Below are 20,531 nucleotides of genomic sequence, written 5' to 3' on the forward strand. Positions count from 1 at the left end.
AACCATATACTTAAAATCACCTTTTATAAAACAGTAACCATCTATCTACTCACAAGTTGGTACTATTTCTTTCTTAAGTTCACAGTTGCAGTATATTCCTAGAATGTAAGACTCATATATCCCTTTACTCTAAACAGAATAAAAACATTATAATTTTGGAGGGAAAATACTACTGATGCGGTATAATAGTCTGTTTCCTATTTCAATCTTTTTTTCCACAGGATTCCTTTAAGTAAAAAAAAAAAAAATGGTACATCATTATTGTATTAACTTGAGATAAGTTGAATCAACCTGGAATATCTAACACTTCTGTCAGAGAATACATTTCTAAAAAGGCTTATTGATTCAATTATCTTTATATTCAATTTGCTTAACTTTATAGGTATACAAGACATACATTTTCCAGAGGGCCTAAACTGACCTCATAAACCAATGCCAGAGTTCACGATATGATCATAAATACCCCCATTCATCAAGGGAGTGATTTAGATGATAAGGTGTATAATCTTCATGTAATACTTGAAAGTGTCTTCTAGTCATCTGTAGATAAGTTATGAGTCCAAAATCCCTATCTCACTGAACCACTGGTCCTTAAATTCTTGGGAGTCATTGGCTTGTTTGAAAATCTACAGGGGATAGACCTAAAGCTTTGGTTCTACGATGCCAAATTAACATCTCTGCACCAGACCGTACTGCTTAAGTTACTAAGTATCATGTTGAGGGTAGAGTTTACATATATATTCAAAGCCCCTAAACCTGGGGCTTGAACTCACCACCCCAAGATCAAGAGTCACATTCTCTACCAACTGACCCAGCCAAGCGCCCCTAAGTAGCATATATTTATCTACATACAAATACTCCAAGTATTCTGTTTGGAAAATACTTAATTTTTAATTCTAAGAAATTACAATTTTAATATAGTTTAGAGGAAGTGTAAAAGTATTTCTAAATACTTCCTTTACATTTTTACTAATTTTGCCTTTTGCAAAAAAGGGATGAGAATAAAGGCAGACATCCTTATTTGTAATATAATAGTATGTCTTAGAATAGTTGTATCTCAAGTAAACATTACAAATAATAAAGTCTTGAATTTATTTTCATTAAAAAAAATTTTTTTTCAACGTTTCTTTATTTTTGGGACAGAGAGAGACAGAGCATGAACGGGGGAGGAGCAGAGAGAGAGGGAGACTCAGAATCGGAAACAGGCTCCAGGCTCTGAGCCATCAGCCCAGAGCCCGATGCGGGGCTCGAACTCACGGACCGCGAGATCGTGACCTGGCTGAAGTCGGACGCTTAACCGACTGCGCCACCCAGGCGCCCCTATTTTCATTTAAAAGTAAGCTAGCCCAGTGACAAAGTTTACCCTAGGGTCCAAATAAAAAATCTGCCATATTCCACTGTTTGCAGCTACAAAATATCAGCTCCTATATGGAAATTATTATTCATGAGGAGAAAGAAAACAAGCAGTTGTAGTGGCCAGTTTTATATTCTTTGACATTAACTTATCCTCCGATCCTGAACAAATGTAGATAGTGCCCCTATGCTAAACTTGAGAAGTACCTGAGTAAATATATTATCGTTAAAGAAAATGATCACAGATGTGTAAAACATTTGCTTTATTAACAATCTCACCCATAAGTATCCTCCCTTAAATGGTTCAAGAAACAATGCTATAACCAAAGTGAATCCTGAATAGAGATATACCCAGAAGACAATTTCTCAAGGAACTAGCACAAGTGTCAATTTCCACTAAGACACAGAACCCATTTTCACTTATAATCATTTATTTTCCTAATTCTATTTTCTCCTTTCCCTCTAAACATTATCTTAGTTTAGCATATTATCTGTCAAAGACTTCTTCCAAAAAGCATAACAGGGAGAGGCAGTGTGGAGTCCAGCCACCAACGACTCCCAAAATCTAATAGCTGTGTGACCTAATGCAATCACTGAACCTCTCTGCATCTCTCTTTCCTTATCTGCAGTGGTATTTATCTCATACAGCTGTTGTGATTATGAGTGAATCATATAAAACTTATAAAGCAGTGTCAAGTCAATGCTCAAAAAAGTCTGAACTATTATTCCAGTTTTTCCATCAAATCAAATAGGATCCTCCTAAGAAGCCTAAAGATTACAATGGAAAACCAAATCAGAGGTAAATCAAAGGATAAGCATGTTCAGAAACACTGCCATATGAAAAAAATAAAAACAAGAAAAAAGAAATTGCTGTATTAACTTTTTACTAAGATATAATTAAATGAAAAGTAAAGACACTATAATCAATTCTTACTTAGCATTTCAAACGATTGCGTATGTGTGTGGATAAACCCAAACATTTATTCAGAAAATATAAAACATTACTATTAATATTTGTCTTTCTTTGGACTATCCTTTAGATTTTCAACAGTGCCATGTATTTTATAACTAAATTTTATTACAGCTGAACACTTCAAAGAGTTGCAGTTTTGAAACAAATTCTACTATGATTAGAGAAAATGTATCCAGAAAGTACTGTACAGTATACATGAATTTATGGTACTTGTCCAAATATCACCAGCATATTATTTTGTAAAGCTGTTTCTTACATAGGGTCTAAAACGCAAAGAAAAATGGAATTTGTATTAAAAAAAAAAAAAATAGAAGCAACACTGGCTTCTATACGCCAAAAATAGAAGACAGATTTTTCTTATGCACTCTAGATACAAATATTAACTGTATGGACTGAGAACTTTTAATTTTCAATATAATTCAACAAAGTACACAAGTAGAACTCTATAAATATATTCCCTATAATAATCATATGCAAAACCATTTTATCACAAATACTACCAAAACCCTCTGAAAAACATAAACTACAAACACATTTTTAAAGAAATTCTCAGTTTTAACAACTACAAAAGCAATAATAAAGTTATTTGGTTTATAAAAATGAAGGGCAGTGTAAAGTAAATCTGAATACCACAAAGCTTATAGAGGATGCAGTCTTGAATTCCTTACTACAAGTTACTAAACACTTTCAAAAATAATAGGACTTATTCTACACAATTTAAAGTCTTGAGCTAGAGCTCTAAGAAGAAATTCAGTAGATGAAAAGTAGGTATGTAGAAATAATGTTATAAAATATGATTTTTATACAAAATGTACCACTACTCTTCAAATGTATAAGGCTTAATATGAGTATTTTTGGATTATGAGTGCTGTATACAAGTTTTAGAGTAGTCTCCAACCATTCAAAATTCAGTATTTTTTATATGTTTTGATATTTCTGAAGTGAATGAACACAGTACAGGATGTAATTTAATGTCAACTTTATACTGTTCCACATGGTAAAAATAAAAGCTTTTTTGAGCTCAGGAGAGAATGTATCTTTTGAATTCTTGATCTCTATATAGATTCTTCTTTTAGGAATGTCAGAATTTTGTAATATGAACTAACAGCCACTAGGAATTGGTCCAAGTTTAAAGAGAAGATACAACAGAGACATAAGGTGTCAAATAGTTTAAGTCTTCCCTTTGCAATTATACAGTCGTTATTTTTTACATGAAAGTAAAAGTGCTTTAAAGTAAAAAATCTTTATGTAAAATGTATCAGTATTACTAATACTTAATATCCAAGTAGAATTTTCTATATTAATTTCATTTTACCCATTTCTTTTGAAAAGTACCATTCTGCCACAAGGTAAACAAAAAATGGTCCATAAATGGTGACATCAGACACATCATAATTTGTGGTATGGGCCCTTTAAATTGAGACCAAATCTTTATTAACCCAAAGCTAGAGAGACTTTATTTGTTGCACATGCCCAAAGTAACTCACATTTTCTATAAGCCTTGAAGAATTTTTATTTAGCATAATGAGAGGTTTAATGACTTATATTCAAGACTATGTAGCACTCTTCTGCTGCTGTTCACCAGCTGTTTTTATGATGATAACTCCGAGATCTGGAATGTGATCGAAAATGAGAGTGTTTTGCTGTTTGTGCTTTAGCTTCAGAATTGGTATACCCCTTGGGAGATTTACAAGGGGATCTTGCTATGGAGTCAGAATGTCTTCCATGTGATCTTGATTTGGTTCCTGAGCTAGTCTGCTTTTGAGGTGAACTTGATTGTGATTTTCCTATTGACTTGGATCTTTTTGGTAACGACTTGGACCTTGACCGTCCTCTAGAACCAGAATTCCTTCTTGGAGTTCTTGACTGCCTTGCTGAGGTAGACCGCCTTGGTAGTGATTTGGAGCGAGATTTAGATTGGCTATAAGAAAATCGCCTGTGTCGAGACCTGCAAATATCCATAATGTTAACAGTATATATTTCACACAAAAACATTTAATAGGTTTAGAAACAGCAACTTCAGGAATGTATACATTTTACATAATATTAGTTATGATTTCACTGGATAAACTAAAAGAAACAATTTTAATTTTGCTATGCATGCTTTTAGTTCAAATGTAAGTACCAAGTCTGTAATATTTGTTATACTAGAATGTATGACCAAAAGATTTTTACTTTGCTAGATTTATCTTATGATACAGGTCAGTTCTGAAAAATGCCCTGCATAATAAATCTGGGTTATACAACTCCTAAGAGGTATGAAAATCTGAAGGGAAAAAAAGATTAAAAAAAAAGAGAGAAAGTAACTATTTAAAGTTTATTAAATAATGCTTATAAAAACCAAAACCAAAACCAAATGCAGGACTTTTGAATCCCACCATGATAGAGCAACTTGTATTAGACTAATCTTCCCACGGAAAACAGCTATATAAAGAAGCTAAACAACATTTATAAAACAACTGTTCAAAGGTATTAGAGAATAACCAACCAACCCTAGCAGAACTTGAGGGGTTACAAACCATGGCTCTTTTACAAAGACCATGTTCCAAATGTTGGCATGGTGGAACTGAACCCAAACAGAAAATGGCTATTTGACTAAGCATATTAACAGACAAATTAGCATTCAGGACTACCAAAATGGTTGGGACTAAAGAGGCAAAATCTCAGAGATGAGGAAATGGCAGACAAGAAATCTCCTAAAATTTGCCTACAAATTCTCTTCAAGTCACTGGCCATCTTTTAAGCTGTGCACATAAAGGATGAGACTCCTAGAGGTCAAGAAAAATAGCAGTTGGAAGATTCAAGAATTAAGATGAAATTCTATCAGACACACAGTGCTGGGGAGAGAGGCTGGAGTTCAACCCCCAAAAGGTCAAAGAGCCTTGAGTAACAACCCAGGCTTTCAATTAAGAACCCAGAAGGGCCATATCCTACCGATCAGTCTTAACAATGCCTCAAACAAGCCTTGAAAAGATCAAGGTGATCTGCCAATACTCCTCCACCTACTAGAAGAAACTTCCTTTGGAGGATATCATCCAAAGCACTGCAAGTTTTCATCAACGATGTTCAACATCCAATAAAGAAATCCATGAAATATGTCAAAAATAGATAAAAATGACTAAAAGCTAAGGAAATACAAGACAAAAACAAAAACAAAAAAACCCAGACCCAAAGTAATTTGGATATTGGCATTAATCAGACAGGAATTTTTAAAAATGACTATGACCGATGTGTTCAAGAAAATAAGAAGACATGGGGCGCCTGGGTGGCGCAGTCGGTTGGGCGTCCGACTTCAGCCAGGTCACGATCTCGCGGTCCGTGAGTTTGAGCCCCGCGTCAGGCTCTGGGCTGATGGCTCAGAGCCTGGAGCCTGTTTCCGATTCTGTGTCTCCCTCTCTCTCTGCCCCTCCCCCGTTCATGCTCTGTCTCTCTCTGTCCCAAAAATAAATAAACGTTGAAGAAAATAAGAAGACAGGCAAAACATTAAAAAATGGAGAAATTCAACAGAATATTGGAATCTGTAGAAAGAAACAAATGGACATTTTAAGAGCTGAAAATATATATCTGAAATGTAAAAGTCACTAACTAGATAAATTTAACAGCAATCTATATACAGAAGAAAAAGTGAACTGAACTATAAAACAGATTATTAGAAAAACATATATACTGAAACACAATGAGAGAAAAGGAATTTTAAGAAATCCAGAACAAAGCCTAAGAGATATGTACTACACAGTCACACAGCCAAAAAGAAAAAATGGATGAGGCAGAAGCCATATTTGAAGAGATAATAGCCTAATATTTTCCCAAACTAATGAAAAGCATCAACTCACAATTTCAAGCAGCTCAGTAAACCCTGGAGAATAAGATACATTACCTGTAAAGGAGCAACATTAAGACTGACAGCTGACTATAAATATCAAGAAACGATAGAGTAATTTTTTTTCTTTTGCTTATATAACAAAGGTTTTATTACTTTAAGTAAAACTGTTAACAAAGTGATAGCTTTCCCAGTCGGCTTCTTAATGCATTTAACAAGTAACATTCTTGATAGAATAATTTTAAGTGTTTGTTTATTTTGGAGAGAAAGAATGTGAGTAAGGGAAGGGCAGAGAGAGGGAGACAGAGGATCGAAAGCAGGTTCCATGCCGAGAGCGCAGAGCCCAATGTGGGGCTCGAACTCACAAATCGAACTCACAAATCGTGAGAGCAAGACCTGAGCTGAAATCAAGAATAAGACTCAAGTGACTGAGCCACCCAGGTGCCCCACTAGTTTGTTTTTTTATCCATATCCACTAAAGACAAAATAAGAAACCTCTTTTTAGTCTAAGATAATAGCACTTATACTGTATTTACTTATAGTATATGTTAGGCTTATACATACACTACTTCATTCATACGCATGCACATATGCACACACGAAATCTGATCCTTATGAATGTCATGAGAACTAGGTAAGATTTGCATTCTTTATACTATAATTTTACAAATGGAAAAAACTGAGGTCAGAGAGATCAAGCAATGATCTTATGATGAGTACAAAGCAAAACAGCATTGTTACAAGATGTGGTTCTTTCTATTCCTGATACTTCATGATGATTTGGGATAATTGATGGACATTTTTTTTTAAACTATAACCTAGTTTTTAAATGTTTTATTTATATTTAAGACTGAGAGCACAAGTGGGGGAGGGACAGAGAAAAAAGGGGACAAAGGATCCGAAGCAGGCTTTGCAATGACAGCAGTGAGCCCTATGTGGGGCTCAAACCCACGAACTGGGAGATTATGACCTGACCGAAGTCAGACACTCAAACAACTAAACCACCCAGGCGCCCCAATAGACATTGTTAAATTTTCTCCAGCTAAGTGTTATACTTTACTTTTACTAGAAGGCATAAAATGATGTGAATATTTGCCGTTTTTTGATTAATCAGGAGAAAAACTGGTTAACTATGGCTTTAATACATTTGGGAAACAACTGACATTCCTAATGAATAAAATGGGCAATTTACTTTTCTTTTTTCTTTCACAAACTTGTCTTCTTCACAAGGGCCAATGGATATTATTAAGTTACAACAGTGTTGCATTAGGCAAAATATTATACCTCCTTTAATCTTTGATATAAACATCATTCATTTAAAAATAAGTAAATAATTCATTCATTTTATACATACCACCTGTATCATTCTAAACTTATGCTAAAATGTATATGTATAGTTTCTACATATGTATAGTTATATGTATACATATATAATCTATATGTGTATAGTATATAAATATAAAATTCATAGTAATATAAACTGTTGAACATTACTCCCTTATATCCTCCGTAAAGTCAGAAGCAGTACCACTGTTATCAGTGTGGCTTTCCTATATATAAGGCATGTAAAAGTTTTTTAAAATCTTGATTTGCTTTCACTATGTTTTAAGTTCTATTAATATAATTTTGTATTTTAAATATAGAAACTATACATCCAGAGCTAAATCTCAAATAATCAATCAATGGGAAAATGGCTTTCCCTTAGCCACGGACAAACTTGACTGTTCTCCATAGATGCAAAGGAGGTTTTATATTCTTATACTATCAGAGAAAATATGATAAAAGAGATCATGTTCCAGATAGGACTGTTTCTAAATATTTCTTCACCAATCTCGGTAATGGCTCAATCCTGACTGGGTTTTCCTGGATTATAAAAGGTGCTTAGGGCTTCCTCCCTGCTTCATGCCTCCTTAAGGATGGGCCAAATCAACATATTTGTTCACACACAAGGAGAGGTACTGAACTGATACGTAAGATTCTAGAGCCCTGACAGGGCCATATTTCCTAGCAATCAGGATTCCTGGATATTAAAAACTCATAGAAGGTAGATGTAGTTCTCACTTCCTATCTTTGACTTCCACTTGGCTGGAGGGATTGGAGCCAGGTCACTCCACAGTCTTGTTTTTAAATCTGGGAACCTGAGGCAAAGATTAACTCTCTAGCTCTGGTACATATACCATACACTGCGCTTTTTCTTGGCTAGGCTCTTGGAGTTGAGGAACGGAGGGATCAGAGTGAAAGTGAGCAGCCCTGGTGATCTTTGATCTGAAGTTATATGGGCCTATATAGAGTTTAGGTGTACTACATGTGGCACAGGAGCGCTCTTATTTCTCACAGAAAAAAGGATATTCGTATAAATGCTGATCATTTTTTTTACATTTTTTAAACGTTTATTTATCTTTGAGAGAGAGAGACAAGGATGAGCAGGGGAGGGCCAGAGAGAGAGGAAGACACAGAATCTGAAGCAGACTCCAGGCTCCGAGCTGTCAGCACAGAGCTGGATGCAGGGCTCAAACTCATGGACCATGAGATCATGGCCTAAGCTGAAGTCAGATGCTTAACCGACTGAGCTACCCAGGCGCCTCTTTTTTTTTTTTTTTTTTAAAGTAAACTCTACACTTGGCACCTGGGTGGCTCAGTCGATTAAGCGTCCGACTCCGGCTCAGGTCATGATCTCATGGTTTGTGGGTTCGAGCCCCGTGTCAGGCTCTGTGCTGACATGGACCCTGCTTGGGATTCTGTGTCTCCCTCTCTCTGCTCTTCCCCCATTCATGTTCTGTCTCTCTCTCCTCCAAAAATAAATAAACATTAAAAAAAAAAAAAAAGTAAACTCTACACCCAACATGAGGCTCAAACTTATGACCCCAAGATCAAGAGCAAGAGTTGCATGTTCCACTGACTGAACGCCAATGCTGATCATTCTTTTTTTTTTTTTTTTTTTCAACGTTTATTTATTTTTGGGACAGAGAGAGACAGAGCATGAATGGGGGAGGGGCAGAGAGAGAGGGAGACACAGAATCGGAAACAGGGTCCAGGTTCTGAGCCATCAGCCCAGAGCCTGACGCGGGGCTCGAACTCCCGGACCGCGAGATCGTGACCTGGCTGAAGTCGGACGCCTAACCGACTGCGCCACCCAGGCGCCCCTTCTTCCTATGCTGATCATTCTTAAAGAAAATTTACCTTAAAATTCCACATGTCTATGAAAAAATTACAGCACTAAAACTCAAGATAAATACAATTATTTAATAATTTAAGAATGCTAATACAATTTCAGTTAATATTTAAATAACTTCAAGTTAATTAATTTTCATTGTGTTTTACTATTTTTTTAATTATTTTTTATTATTAGTGATTTACTATTATTCTAACAGAAACAAAGTCCTGGCTAGCAATATAAATAACCTGCAAATATCTTTTTCTGAAAAAACTTACTATTTTCATGTCTTCTTAGAATAGTACCATACTTATAATTTGTTTTTGAAAATAATTTACCTTTTATAAATATATTGATTTACATTACTTTTAAGTTCAATCTCCTGTCACAAGTGATTATATTTCTTATGAGTTTTTAGTCATCCCGAACTTAAATTCTTAATTATTCTGTTCAGTTAGGAAAATTTTATTTTTTTTAATTCCACTTTATATGTCAAGTATACATTTTAAAATTTTTTGTTTTTTCTTCAGTACATATTACTTTTCTATTTAAAAAGCTTAAAATTAAGTCTGTCATGAAATAAAAACACTGGAAGGTACTCAATATACCCAAGTTAAATAACAATACACTTCAAATAGAGAGGAGCATATCGTTTTTAAAAAAGTTGACCTTTATGTATATTATACAAAATGATTCTGAGGCCTGTTTTTGAAAACCCTTTAAAATGTTTTCCAGAAAAAGTAGAAAATTAAGTTTTCAATCCTCCTGTATTTTGTACTCACTCTTTAAGGCTATCAGATCGTCTCCTATTTCTTCCCCATGAAGAGCTTCTACTTCGAGTTCTCCTTTGGCTGGGGCTTCTTGACCGCCTATGATCACTTGGAGAACAAGGGTGACGTTCTTTTGATTTCATTTGGCCTGGTGCTAGAATACGAAATAATTTATTACCTGAAAACCTCAGTAACAGCTATTCAAATAGTATTCTTTTCTGAAAGAATTTAAAATAAAAAAAAAAAAATCTGTCAGAGCTAAAACTCATTCTGCTGAATAAACAAGATCTAATGTTTAGTCACACTTACTTTTTCGATCACCTTGTGCAAACTGTATTTCAATTTGACGGCCACATACCCACTTTCTATTGAGGTTATAAAGAGCATCTTCAGCATCGCGAACATCTTCAAATATGACTAGCTGTTAAGGATACTTTGAACGTCAGATATCAAGTAAAAATATTATTTTTATCGAATTATTTACATGTGACATGAAATTAATAGGAAAAATCAACTCCAAGTTATTAAGCTCACATCTTATATATATATATATAATCAGAAATTTCACTTTTATTATGAAAACAAAATGTCCCCTTATGATTTAGTGTAACTAAATCATACTACACTTCTAATGCACACATTAGTGTAGCTGCAGTATGCATTTATAATGTGAAAGAACATGTTATGAGAAAAAAATAAGTCCCAACACTGGCTAGGATTAAAAAAAAAAATTGTTTAGGCTCTCCCTTCTTTCAGGTAAAAGATTCATCAGGTTTTTCAGCATACAGAAGCCTTTATTCTGAAATTATAATTACTCTTTCACTAAAAGGCTTTTTGATTATGACATTTCGGAAAAATTACTTACTATAAACAAAACTGCAAAGATACATGTAACTTAAAATATTACACCTTTGAAAATGATATTTACTTTTGAACCTACTATTTTAAAATACTTTTATGTTTTTATTACTTGGGATATAATTATAAAAAAAACACAAAGTAATCTGTGAACATCTGGAGTTACATATATTGGTTTGTAATACCCCACTAAACTTCCTTACCTACGTAAATTATATATTAAACCTAACTAAAATGGAAATAAACTATAGAAAACAACTAGCTGTTTTTCAGGAGGTTGTTCACTGGTTTAATTTTTTAAAAATAGAAAACAGAAAAAGCTCAAGAAACGCAATACAAAATGAGACTTTGGCAATTACCTCAATGTCACTTGATCTTGAACCTTGACCTTTACTCTTTAAGGCTTGCAAGATGGACTTTATAAGAGACGCAGAACCAACAAAATCAGACTTGGCTTTGACTCTGGAACTCTGAATAAATGTAGGAAAGCCGAAGTCTCAACCTGGTGTTGGCTTTGTCTTTTGCTTGATAAAGACTTCCCCTCTTCCAGGTCTTTATATCTGTGTCCACCCTCCCTCTTTACTCCTTGATGCTTGAACTTTAGGTGCCTTTTTTCTTGCCTGCTTGGTTTATGCTTGGATTCTAGCTAACAGGTTGGTTCAAACTGGGGGGTGCTTGCCAGCTACTGTGGACTGCTTTAGATTTTCTGAGATAGAGAAATAAACACATTTAATTAGGCAATATTAATCTCATAACATATGCTCCTGAATACACATGCATATCTGCACAGATATACAGTACATTCACATGCACACAGTAAAACAAAGGATATTGAACATAAGCAAATCCTCTTGGGCGGCGGGTGTAGAAGTCAAGTGGAATGTAAACGTCTACTATAGGGCCATAGCGACCAAACTCACGGCGCAAGTCCTCAGGCCTGAAGTGTTTTAGAAATAAGGCAAAGAAATATGAATAGCTGGATTAAAAAATTTTGCCTACGGAAATCCAGTTGAAACCTTCAAAAGAAAGTATTATCTAGACCAGTATTATCTAAAATTGTTGTAACAATCACCCAGGGTTTAGGAAGGAGGAAAAAAGAAAGCAAATCCTCAGGCCTCACTTGTAGAGATTCTGATTTAAAAGATCTGTATTAGGGGCTGGAAATCTGTATTTTTATAAGCACTCCAGGTGGCTGTTCGGATTGGGGAAAAAATGACCAAGGAAAGTTATTATCCATCTTTGAAAGTGACTTTTATTAAAAGAGATTTCAATTGTCAATATAAAAAGTTCTGTTAACTATTTCATTAAGAACACATTCATTTGCCTCACTATAATTTCACGTTTATGTTAATTTTGTTTTCAGATGGCAAGGATTAGCTGCTAAAGAAGTCCTAAAATTATTTCTCAGGCTTTAAAGAAAACTGTTTTACTATTAAACATAAAGCAAAATAACTACCATATTCTTAAATTTGATAAGTATTTTTAAACCTCCTATATGCCTTCTACTGTGACAGGTACTAAAAGGGGGACACCAAAGGAATATTTAGCTTATTTGTCTTCATGGAGCAACAACTTAAACTGAAGAGACAGAATACTTAGCATTTATAGCTGACAATTAGAGTACATTTACAATCCAGCTACTGTTCACCTTAATGCTAACAATTTTATGGTTGTTTAAAGGTGAGGGCACAGACAGATGAATTCGCCTAAGGTAAGCAAGCCAGCATATGATAGAACTCGAATCAAACATCCACAACCTGACACTCGTCTGTGTTCTGAATCACTGCACTGTACCGCCTCATGGAGATCTTAGAGATTCAGCATCAAGCTATGAGCGCAAAACATGGCCCAGAAGAAATAAGAGTCCTTCAAAACATATTATGCAGAAAGAAGACTCAAGATGACTGCAAAGCTGCTAGCTTGGGCAAATGGAAGAAAGACAGTGTCCGTGACAGAAATTAGATAGCTGGAAAAGAGAAGTTAGATTGATGAGGGAGGAGAGGCAAAAGAAATGCTGGATTTGAGGTGATGGCCGAACATCCGTAAGAGCTCTGTAAACAGGGGGCCTGGCTGGCTCAGTAGGTAGAGCATGTAACTCTTGATCTCGGGGTTGTGGGTTCGAGCCCGATGTTGGGTGTAGAGATCACTCAAAAAAAGAAAATAAAATCTTTAAAAAAAAGAGTTCTGTAAACTGAAAATTATTATTAAATAAATTTATTTTCAAGACTAAAAGTCAGTGATTAAAGCTAGAGATGTGAATTCACCACACAGTGCAACTGACATGACATCCTTTATTGTACTTTTTTTTCATTTAATACTTATTATAAAATGTTTAATTGTCTGCCTTCCCTGAAACTATTATCTTTGGAGGGTAGTGACAATGTCTTTCTTTCATTTACTCATTCAACAAATACTTACTGAGCACCTACTCTGGCCAGCCTGTAGCAATGTGATGGAGAACAACATTCCTGCTGCCAGCCTTGTGATGGAGAACACAAGACAACAGGGTAATGACTCTCAGCCATTCCTGAGTATTAGAATCATTTGTGAAGGAGATGTTATAAAAACAGGTACTCCAGCCTGATGCATTAACCTTGGACACAATTAGTACTTCCCCTGGTGGGCCCCAGGTAGGTTTAGTTTTTTTAAGGGTTTCACAGGCAATTCTGAGAATCAGGGTTGAGAATCCCTTTTAAAGCAGGTGTCTTCACCAGTGTACCTAGCATTGTTGCTTGGCACAAAGTAGGCACTCAAAATATTGAGTTACCATTTAATAGTCAAGGAGACTGAGAATGAGAGAAGTTACCTTGCCCAGAGGTACATATATAGCCAGCAGCAAAGCTAGACTTCAAATGAATTTTCTGAGGCAACCAATCCCTTCAACAAATGTGAGTGCCTGACAGGAAAAGGATCCTAGATGGTGTAATGGAGGTTGGGGCAATGTGTGTCACGGAGGCTTGGAATCCCAGAAGCCAAGGGTGACAGAAATCTGAAGAAGCCAAAATTCCAAAAGAGCTGGCTCCCATTGTCACCACTGCCACAGCTATTAGCTGTTGTTTTGCTCTCATTTATTTTTGTATTTTTGGTGTCATCTATTTTGACATTCAGAAAATAGAGAATACAATAAACACTTATGTATCCACCAAGATTTATTATATCTCAATATCTGTCATCATTTTCAGTAATTTTTTTAGAAACAAGATGTATTATTCTATCTTAGAGACAATCATTGGTGTTTATTATTCCTCTGCATAACTTTGTATTTTTACTGTAAATTAATATATCCCTAATTACGTGTTTTTGTATATGTCAAACTTCATATAAATGGTATCAGACTATTTATATAATTTTACTCCTTCTCCTCCCTTGAAATTTCTCTATGTAGCCCTAGTTCACTCATTTTAACTCTGTATTGGTATTATCAATAAATCACAATTTACTTATTCATCTTTCTGTGGATAAACATTTAAGATGCTATCTGTTTTTTAAACGGCAAACTATGCTGCAGCATATGTTATGATACAAGTGCCATGCAGAGCTCTGCTAGATTCCTGGGATGCATCACAATGCAACTGGTGGGCCGGAGAGCACGCTGATCTTCAGCTTCTACTGAACTACATGAAGTGAACTACATGTTCTCCAAAGTGACCAAATCAATCTATACTCCTCAAAACCTACGTAAGAATTCCACTGCTCCACCTCTCATTAACATTTTTAATTCTTGTCATCCTGAAGCATATAAAGTGAATGGGTATCTTAATGTTTTAATTTTAATTTACCTAACAACCAGTTAGGTGCAACATATTTTCATGTGTTATGGGTCAGTTGTTTCCTGTTAATACCTACCAGCAGTATTTCTGGGTTAAAGAGGATGTGTAATTTTTATGTACTGTAATTTTTATGAAACTGCCACAGTCCTGCAAAGTGGCTGTGCCATTTTATACTCCCACCCACAATGTATGAGCTTCAGTTAGGCTAATCTTTGTTAGCACTTTCTAGGTTGTCAGATTTTTGTTTTTTATCTTAGCCATTGAAGTGGGAGTTAAGTGGAATCTCACTGTGGTGGTTTTTTTCAGTTTAATGTTTATTTATCTTGAGAGAGAAGAGCAAGGGGAAGGGGAAGAAAGAGGGAGAGAGGATCCCAAGCAGACTTGGTCGCTGTCAGCACAGAGCCCTACATGGGGCTTGATCTCACTAACAGTGAGATCATGACCTGAGCCTGAATAAAGTTGGATACTTAACCAACTGAGCCACCCAGGAGCCCTCTCACTGTGGTTTTAATTTGCACTTCCAAATCACAAATGATCTCAAGCACTTTTTCATGTGCTAATTTTCCTTGTGAAGGGTCTGTTGGAGCTTTCTGCCCATTTTTAATGTTTGTCTCTTTTATTATTGAGTTGTAAAAGTTCTTTACATATTCTGAAAAAAAGTCCTCTGTATTGCTTTGTGTATGTTTTGTGAATATTTTCTCTCAGTCTGTAGCATGGCTATTTACTCTCTTAATAGCATTTCTTTTTAAAAAAAAAAAAATTTTTTTTTAACATTTTTATTTATTTTTGAGACAGGGAGAGACAGAGCATGAACGGGGGAGGGTCAGAGAGAGGGAGACACAGAATCTGAAACAGGCTCCGGGCTCTGAGCTGTCAGCAGAGCCCGATGTGGGGCTCGAACTCATGGACCGTGAGATCATGACCTGAGTCGAAGTCGGCCGCTTAACCGACTGAGCCACCCAGGTGCCCCAATAGCATTTCTTAATGAACAAGAATTTTAAATTAGAGAAATCTAATTTTTCAATATTCTTTTTTCTTTTATGGTAATTGCTTTCTTTGCCCTATAAGAAATCTTTGCCTATCCCCAGGTCATAAAGACATTCTTCTATGTTTTCTTCTAAAAGCTTTATTTTGTTATCTTTTCCATTTCAATTGATGATCCAGCTCAAATTGTGATGTGAAGTAGAGGCTGCAGTTCATTTTCCCCAGTATGCACTGTCCATTTGTTGAAAAGATTTTCCTTTTTCCTTTTTCCACTGGTACCTTTGTTAAACATCAGCTGACTCTGTAAGTATGGATTATTTATGGACTCTCTATTCTGTTCTATTAATCTATTTGTCCATCCTTAGGCCAATATCACACTGTCTTGATTACTATATATTTCTAGTAGGTCTTATGTCAGGTAAGTCTTCCAACTTCAGTGATCTTTTTCTAGATTATTTTGGCTAGTCTAGATCCTTTCCATATCAATATATTTTAGAATTGTCAGTTCCTATTTCATGTATTTTTCAAATTTATTTATTATTTTTTTTAGTAATCTCTACATCCAACATGGGGCTTGAATTCACAATCCCAACATCAAGAGTTGCACATTCTGACTGAGCCAGCCAGGTGCCTCTGGCTGATCAGGAATGTCTTGAATCTATAATATAATCAGTTTGGGGAGAACTGATAACTTAGCATTTTGTTTTCGAATCCAAGAACATGGTATATCAATTTATGTTGTCTTCTTTCTCTTGGCACTATATTGTAGTTTTTTGTGTAAAGGTTTTTATTACATGTTTTGTTGTTGTTCTTGTTAAGCTTATTTCTAAGTCTGTTTTTTGATACTAAGGCAAATGAAATTGTTTTAAAATTTTCATTTTCAACTATTTACTGCTAATATATAGAAATAGATTTTTCATAAGTTTATCTGGTATTCTGATAACTTACTAACTCATTACTTAAGGTTTACATAAACATGTCACCTAAGAATAGGGACAAGTTTTGCTTCTATCTTTATAATTTTTATGTTTTTTATTTATTTTTCTTCCCTTGTTACACTGGTTAGGGCCTGCAACAAAATGATGAATTGAGGTTGTAAGAGTGGGCATGTTTGGCTTGTTTTGATCTTAGGGGGAAAACATTCGGCTTTTACCATTAAGTATCTTGTTAGTTATAGGCTTTTCATAGGTACCCTTTACTGGGCTGGGGAAGTTCCCTTCTATTCCAGTTTGCTGACACTTTTTCTCATGAATCTTGCTGAATTCTGTTTAATGCTTTTTCTGTATCACCATCAATATCAATATAGTCTCATACACACTGTAACCAAAGAATGCTACTAATTATGTCAAACGAGGTACTTGACGGTTGCTTCCCAACCTAACATGATGTTATGCATCAAAATGAGAATGTTATATTTGGGATTTGGACATTACTTTGTTCCATTAGAAAACTATATCTGACATTTAAAAAAAATTATTCTTCTACATAGTGCAAAAGCAAAGATATTAAAAGTAATATTCTTCCTGAACCAGATCTTGTTTCACCAGTGAAAAGAAAAATAATACAAATTAAAACAGCATGAAATGTATTTAAAAATTTTTTTTTAAAGTAATCTCTACACCCAACGCGAGACTCAAACCTATAACCGTGAGATCAAGAGTCACATGCCCCACTGATTATGCTAACCAAGCACCCCTAAAATGTATTTTTCTTTCTTTAGTTTTTTTTTTTTTTAACGTTTATTTATTACTGAGAGACAGAGAGACACAGAGCGTGAGCAGGGGAGGGGCAGAGAGAGAAGGAGACACAGAATCTGAAGCAGGCTCCAGGCTCTGAGCTGTCAGCACAGAGCCCGACACAGAGCTCGAACTCACAAACTGTGAGATCATGACCTGAGCCGAAGTCGGTCACCTAACCAACTGAGCCACCCAACCGCCCCAAATCTTTCTTTAGTTTTGATACTCAATTTCATTCCAAAAAAAATTTAAGCTAAGCCATAATACCTTTTAATGTCTTGTGCTTTATGGCACATATTAAAATGGCTACTGCAAAGAAGCATTTAAAAAAATTTTTTTTAAGTTTATTTATTTTGTGTGAGAGAGAGCACACGGGAGAGGGAGAGAGAGGGAGAGAGAGACAATCCCAAGCAGGCTTTGCACTGTCAGCACAGAGCCCAATGTGGGGCCTGAACTCACGAACCGTGAGATCATGACCTGAGCTGAAGTCAAAAGAGGGATGCTTAACCAAATGAGTCACCTAGGTACCCCTTTTTAAAATTTTTTAAAAGTTTGTATTATTTATTTTGTGTGTGTGTGTGTGTGTGTGTGTGTGTGTGTGTGTGTGTGTGAGAGAGAGAGAGAGAGAGAGAGAGAGAGAGCGCACACATGGGAGGGGCACAAAGAAGTATTTTAAATAAAATTTGGCTTTGTTATAGTTGCCACATTACCAGTTAACTTGCACTGCATGCCACCCTGTACAAAAAAGCTTTTAATATAGGTTACACGTAATGATTCTACCTTCACAAAACTACTCAGCAGCTGGGCAATTTTAGGTAAGAAACTTAATTTCTCCAAGCCTCAGTTTCTAATCTGTGAAATGGGATTAATAAAGAACATACATTACAGGGTTATTGGGAAAATCTAGTAAGATAATATATGCAAAATGTTTAGTACAGTGTTTAACACATAGTGAATACTCAACAAATGTCAGTGATTATTATTCCATTAATACAAATCTAGATGATTGCCCCCAGTGGCAGTACTAAAAAGTGAAAAAACTGGAAAAAGAAATCAATAAATCTCAATTTTCAGTCTTGATTACTCATGGTGATTATCTAGATCAGAAAACATGTGTCATGTGATGTGTTTTATTTGGCCTTAAGGTGTGCTGAAACATAAAACTGCCAATATTTTACAGCTTTTAAATCTACAAAAACAGGAATCTCATATAATTCAATTTAATAAATGCCAGCATTTTGAAACAGAGTTTACACAAACACAGGTTTGTTTCTTTAGAAAATTAGGACTTTGTGGCAACAAGTCCAAATGTCTATGTAGTCATTAGCTGCAGCTAGTATTACCAGTTGCCATCCCCTTTATATGGCATGAGTTCTTTTCTATTTGCTACAATCCACACCATCCTATTGTGCCTTATAACCCAACAACTTTACTCATTCATATTACCCTGGCTAGCCCCTGTGGCTACTGGAATTGGAAACCTCTCTCTCTCTTTTTTGTAGACACACTAGAAAGACTAGATGCTTATTTAGTATTCAGGTGGTCTTTAACTGTGGCATTTTTTTTTTTTTACTCTACCCAAATTATAAATATTTGTTTTCTATGTATTGATAAACAGGTTGAGAGGAGAAATATAAACACACGCATCTTTTAGATGTCATTAAAGTATATTAACCCACACTCTATAATTGTGACATACATAATAGTAGGGATCAAATAAAAACTGAACATTTACTCCTCAAAGGTAAACGACAATGATTACTCCAGATGGCTCTGGAGTCAAGGGCTCCAATATTTGAATATCTGAAGCCATTAAGCCCCAGTTAAATCATTAAAACTCTTAAGCTTCAGGTTTTCCTTGTGTATTATAAAGATGATACTGCATACCTAAAAAGGTTGAGCGGCAAATAAATTAGGTAAAACCAGTGAAATGGAAACGTCTATTTATGCCCCTATCCCACCCTCTATCATTCATTCCCTCTGGCTCCTGTTAAGGGAGAAAGTGCTTTATGATGAAGAGGTCATTCCTTAATACTTATGTTTAAGCACTATGTAGGCAAGAATTCTCAAGGCGGGGAGGGGGATGTGTGGACCGAGAGCATCTCACTGGACCAGGGAAGTCTATCCAAACCGTTATCATGGGTGTTTACACTGCACTCTGAACTTTATAGAAAAACATAAATCTCTTTCACTGAAGCCATCCTTTGTATTGTGCAGCAAAATGTAACCAGCATCCCTTGTAAGTAGACCACACTCAGAACGGAAAGAGTAAGGCCCAAGGTACTACGCATTATTTTATAATACGTTCTCACCATCCCCAATTCCTCTTCATCTAGGACACAAGACGCGCAGCTTTATCGGGGCACGGCGACAAAGGAGTCGAATCGCAGGCACTGGCCCGAGGGAAAACACTCTCGGCCAGGGGCGGGGAGGCACCCTGGCTACAGGGAAAGCAGAAGCCTGCGCGCCGCGGGTCCTCAAGCAGAGGATGGGCACCGATCTCCCGGGCGCGGGGCCCGGCCCCGGGGGTGCGCTGAGCCGGGGCGGAACGCCGGCCGGGAGAGGGGAGGCGCGAGTCCCGCCCCGGCCTGGAGCAGCCCGAGGGTTCGCACCGCTCCCGGGAAGGGCGCCTCCGCGGAAAGCACAGGCCCAGCCAGAGGCCGGGCAGGCGCCGGGCACAGCCGGGGGCCGCGACCCGGCTCCGCGACGCTGCCGTTACCCGGCCCCTCCCCCGCGCGCCAACCTGCGGCCGCAGCCGCCGCTCACCTGGTGGCGTCTGCGACGTTCCTGACGAACAGGGAGGTGTTGGGGGGCCTCGTGTAGCGCGACATGGCCGCTTCCTCCGTTGCCTTTGGGCCTGCCCGCGGCCGCCAGGCTCGCTCCGTTTCTCGCAGTCGCCGCTGCCGCCACAGCAGCTCCGCCGGCCCCCGGCGCGACCCCCTCCCCTCGGCCTCGGCCCCGCGAGCGCGCAGCCGCAGAGGCGGGCGCGGGGCGGGGGGGCGCTGCGCGGCGCGAGCTTGTCGGTGCAGACCGCGCGGGGGCGGAGCCCGAGCCGAGGGGATCCGGGGAGGGGGAGGCGCGGGGTCCTGAAGATCCAGGGAATCCGAGGAGGG

The 20,531-nt window shown here is 37.0% G+C and overlaps 1 protein-coding gene across 5 annotated transcripts; it reads right to left on the reverse strand.

The window, feature by feature from the left end:
• Window positions 1-1,601: 1,601 nt before the first annotated feature.
• On the reverse strand, window positions 1,602-20,405 carry SRSF12 (serine and arginine rich splicing factor 12). Of its 5 annotated transcripts, none has more exons than XM_040474146.1 (5): window positions 20,185-20,360; window positions 11,761-11,865; window positions 10,380-10,483; window positions 10,083-10,224; window positions 1,602-4,274 (listed from the first exon to the last, which is right to left on the reverse strand). In XM_040474146.1, exons 1-5 carry the CDS (start codon window positions 20,247-20,249, stop codon window positions 3,905-3,907), a joined length of 786 nt encoding a protein of 261 aa, XP_040330080.1. In that variant the 5' UTR covers window positions 20,250-20,360; the 3' UTR covers window positions 1,602-3,904. The 5 variants fall into 5 exon arrangements, with proteins under 5 accessions (XP_040330080.1, XP_040330081.1, XP_040330084.1 ...); XM_040474147.1 differs by lacking the exon at window positions 20,185-20,360 and adding an exon at window positions 19,731-19,938; XM_040474150.1 differs by lacking the exons at window positions 11,761-11,865; window positions 20,185-20,360 and adding an exon at window positions 11,288-11,416 and having other exon boundaries at window positions 10,380-10,491.
• Between the last annotated feature and the right edge of the window lie 126 nt (window positions 20,406-20,531).

The sequence above is a fragment of the Herpailurus yagouaroundi genome, unplaced genomic scaffold (assembly GCF_014898765.1).
Source record: "Herpailurus yagouaroundi ecotype Mexico unplaced genomic scaffold, PumYag 139, whole genome shotgun sequence".
Taxonomy (NCBI): domain Eukaryota; kingdom Metazoa; phylum Chordata; class Mammalia; order Carnivora; family Felidae; genus Herpailurus; species Herpailurus yagouaroundi.

Bases quoted from the DNA above. Each gene is read 5' to 3' on its own strand.
- SRSF12 (XM_040474146.1), bottom strand. From the start codon at position 20,249: ATGTCGCGCTACACGAGGCCCCCCAACACCTCCCTGTTCGTCAGGAAC. The intron at 11,866-20,184 runs GTGAGCGGCGGC...AAAACACTTCAG, and splicing joins AACGTCGCAGACGCCACCAG to GCCTGAGGACTTGCGCCGTG. The intron at 10,225-10,379 runs GTAAGTGTGACT...TTCGTATTCTAG, and splicing joins TGCACAAGGTGATCGAAAAA to CACCAGGCCAAATGAAATCA.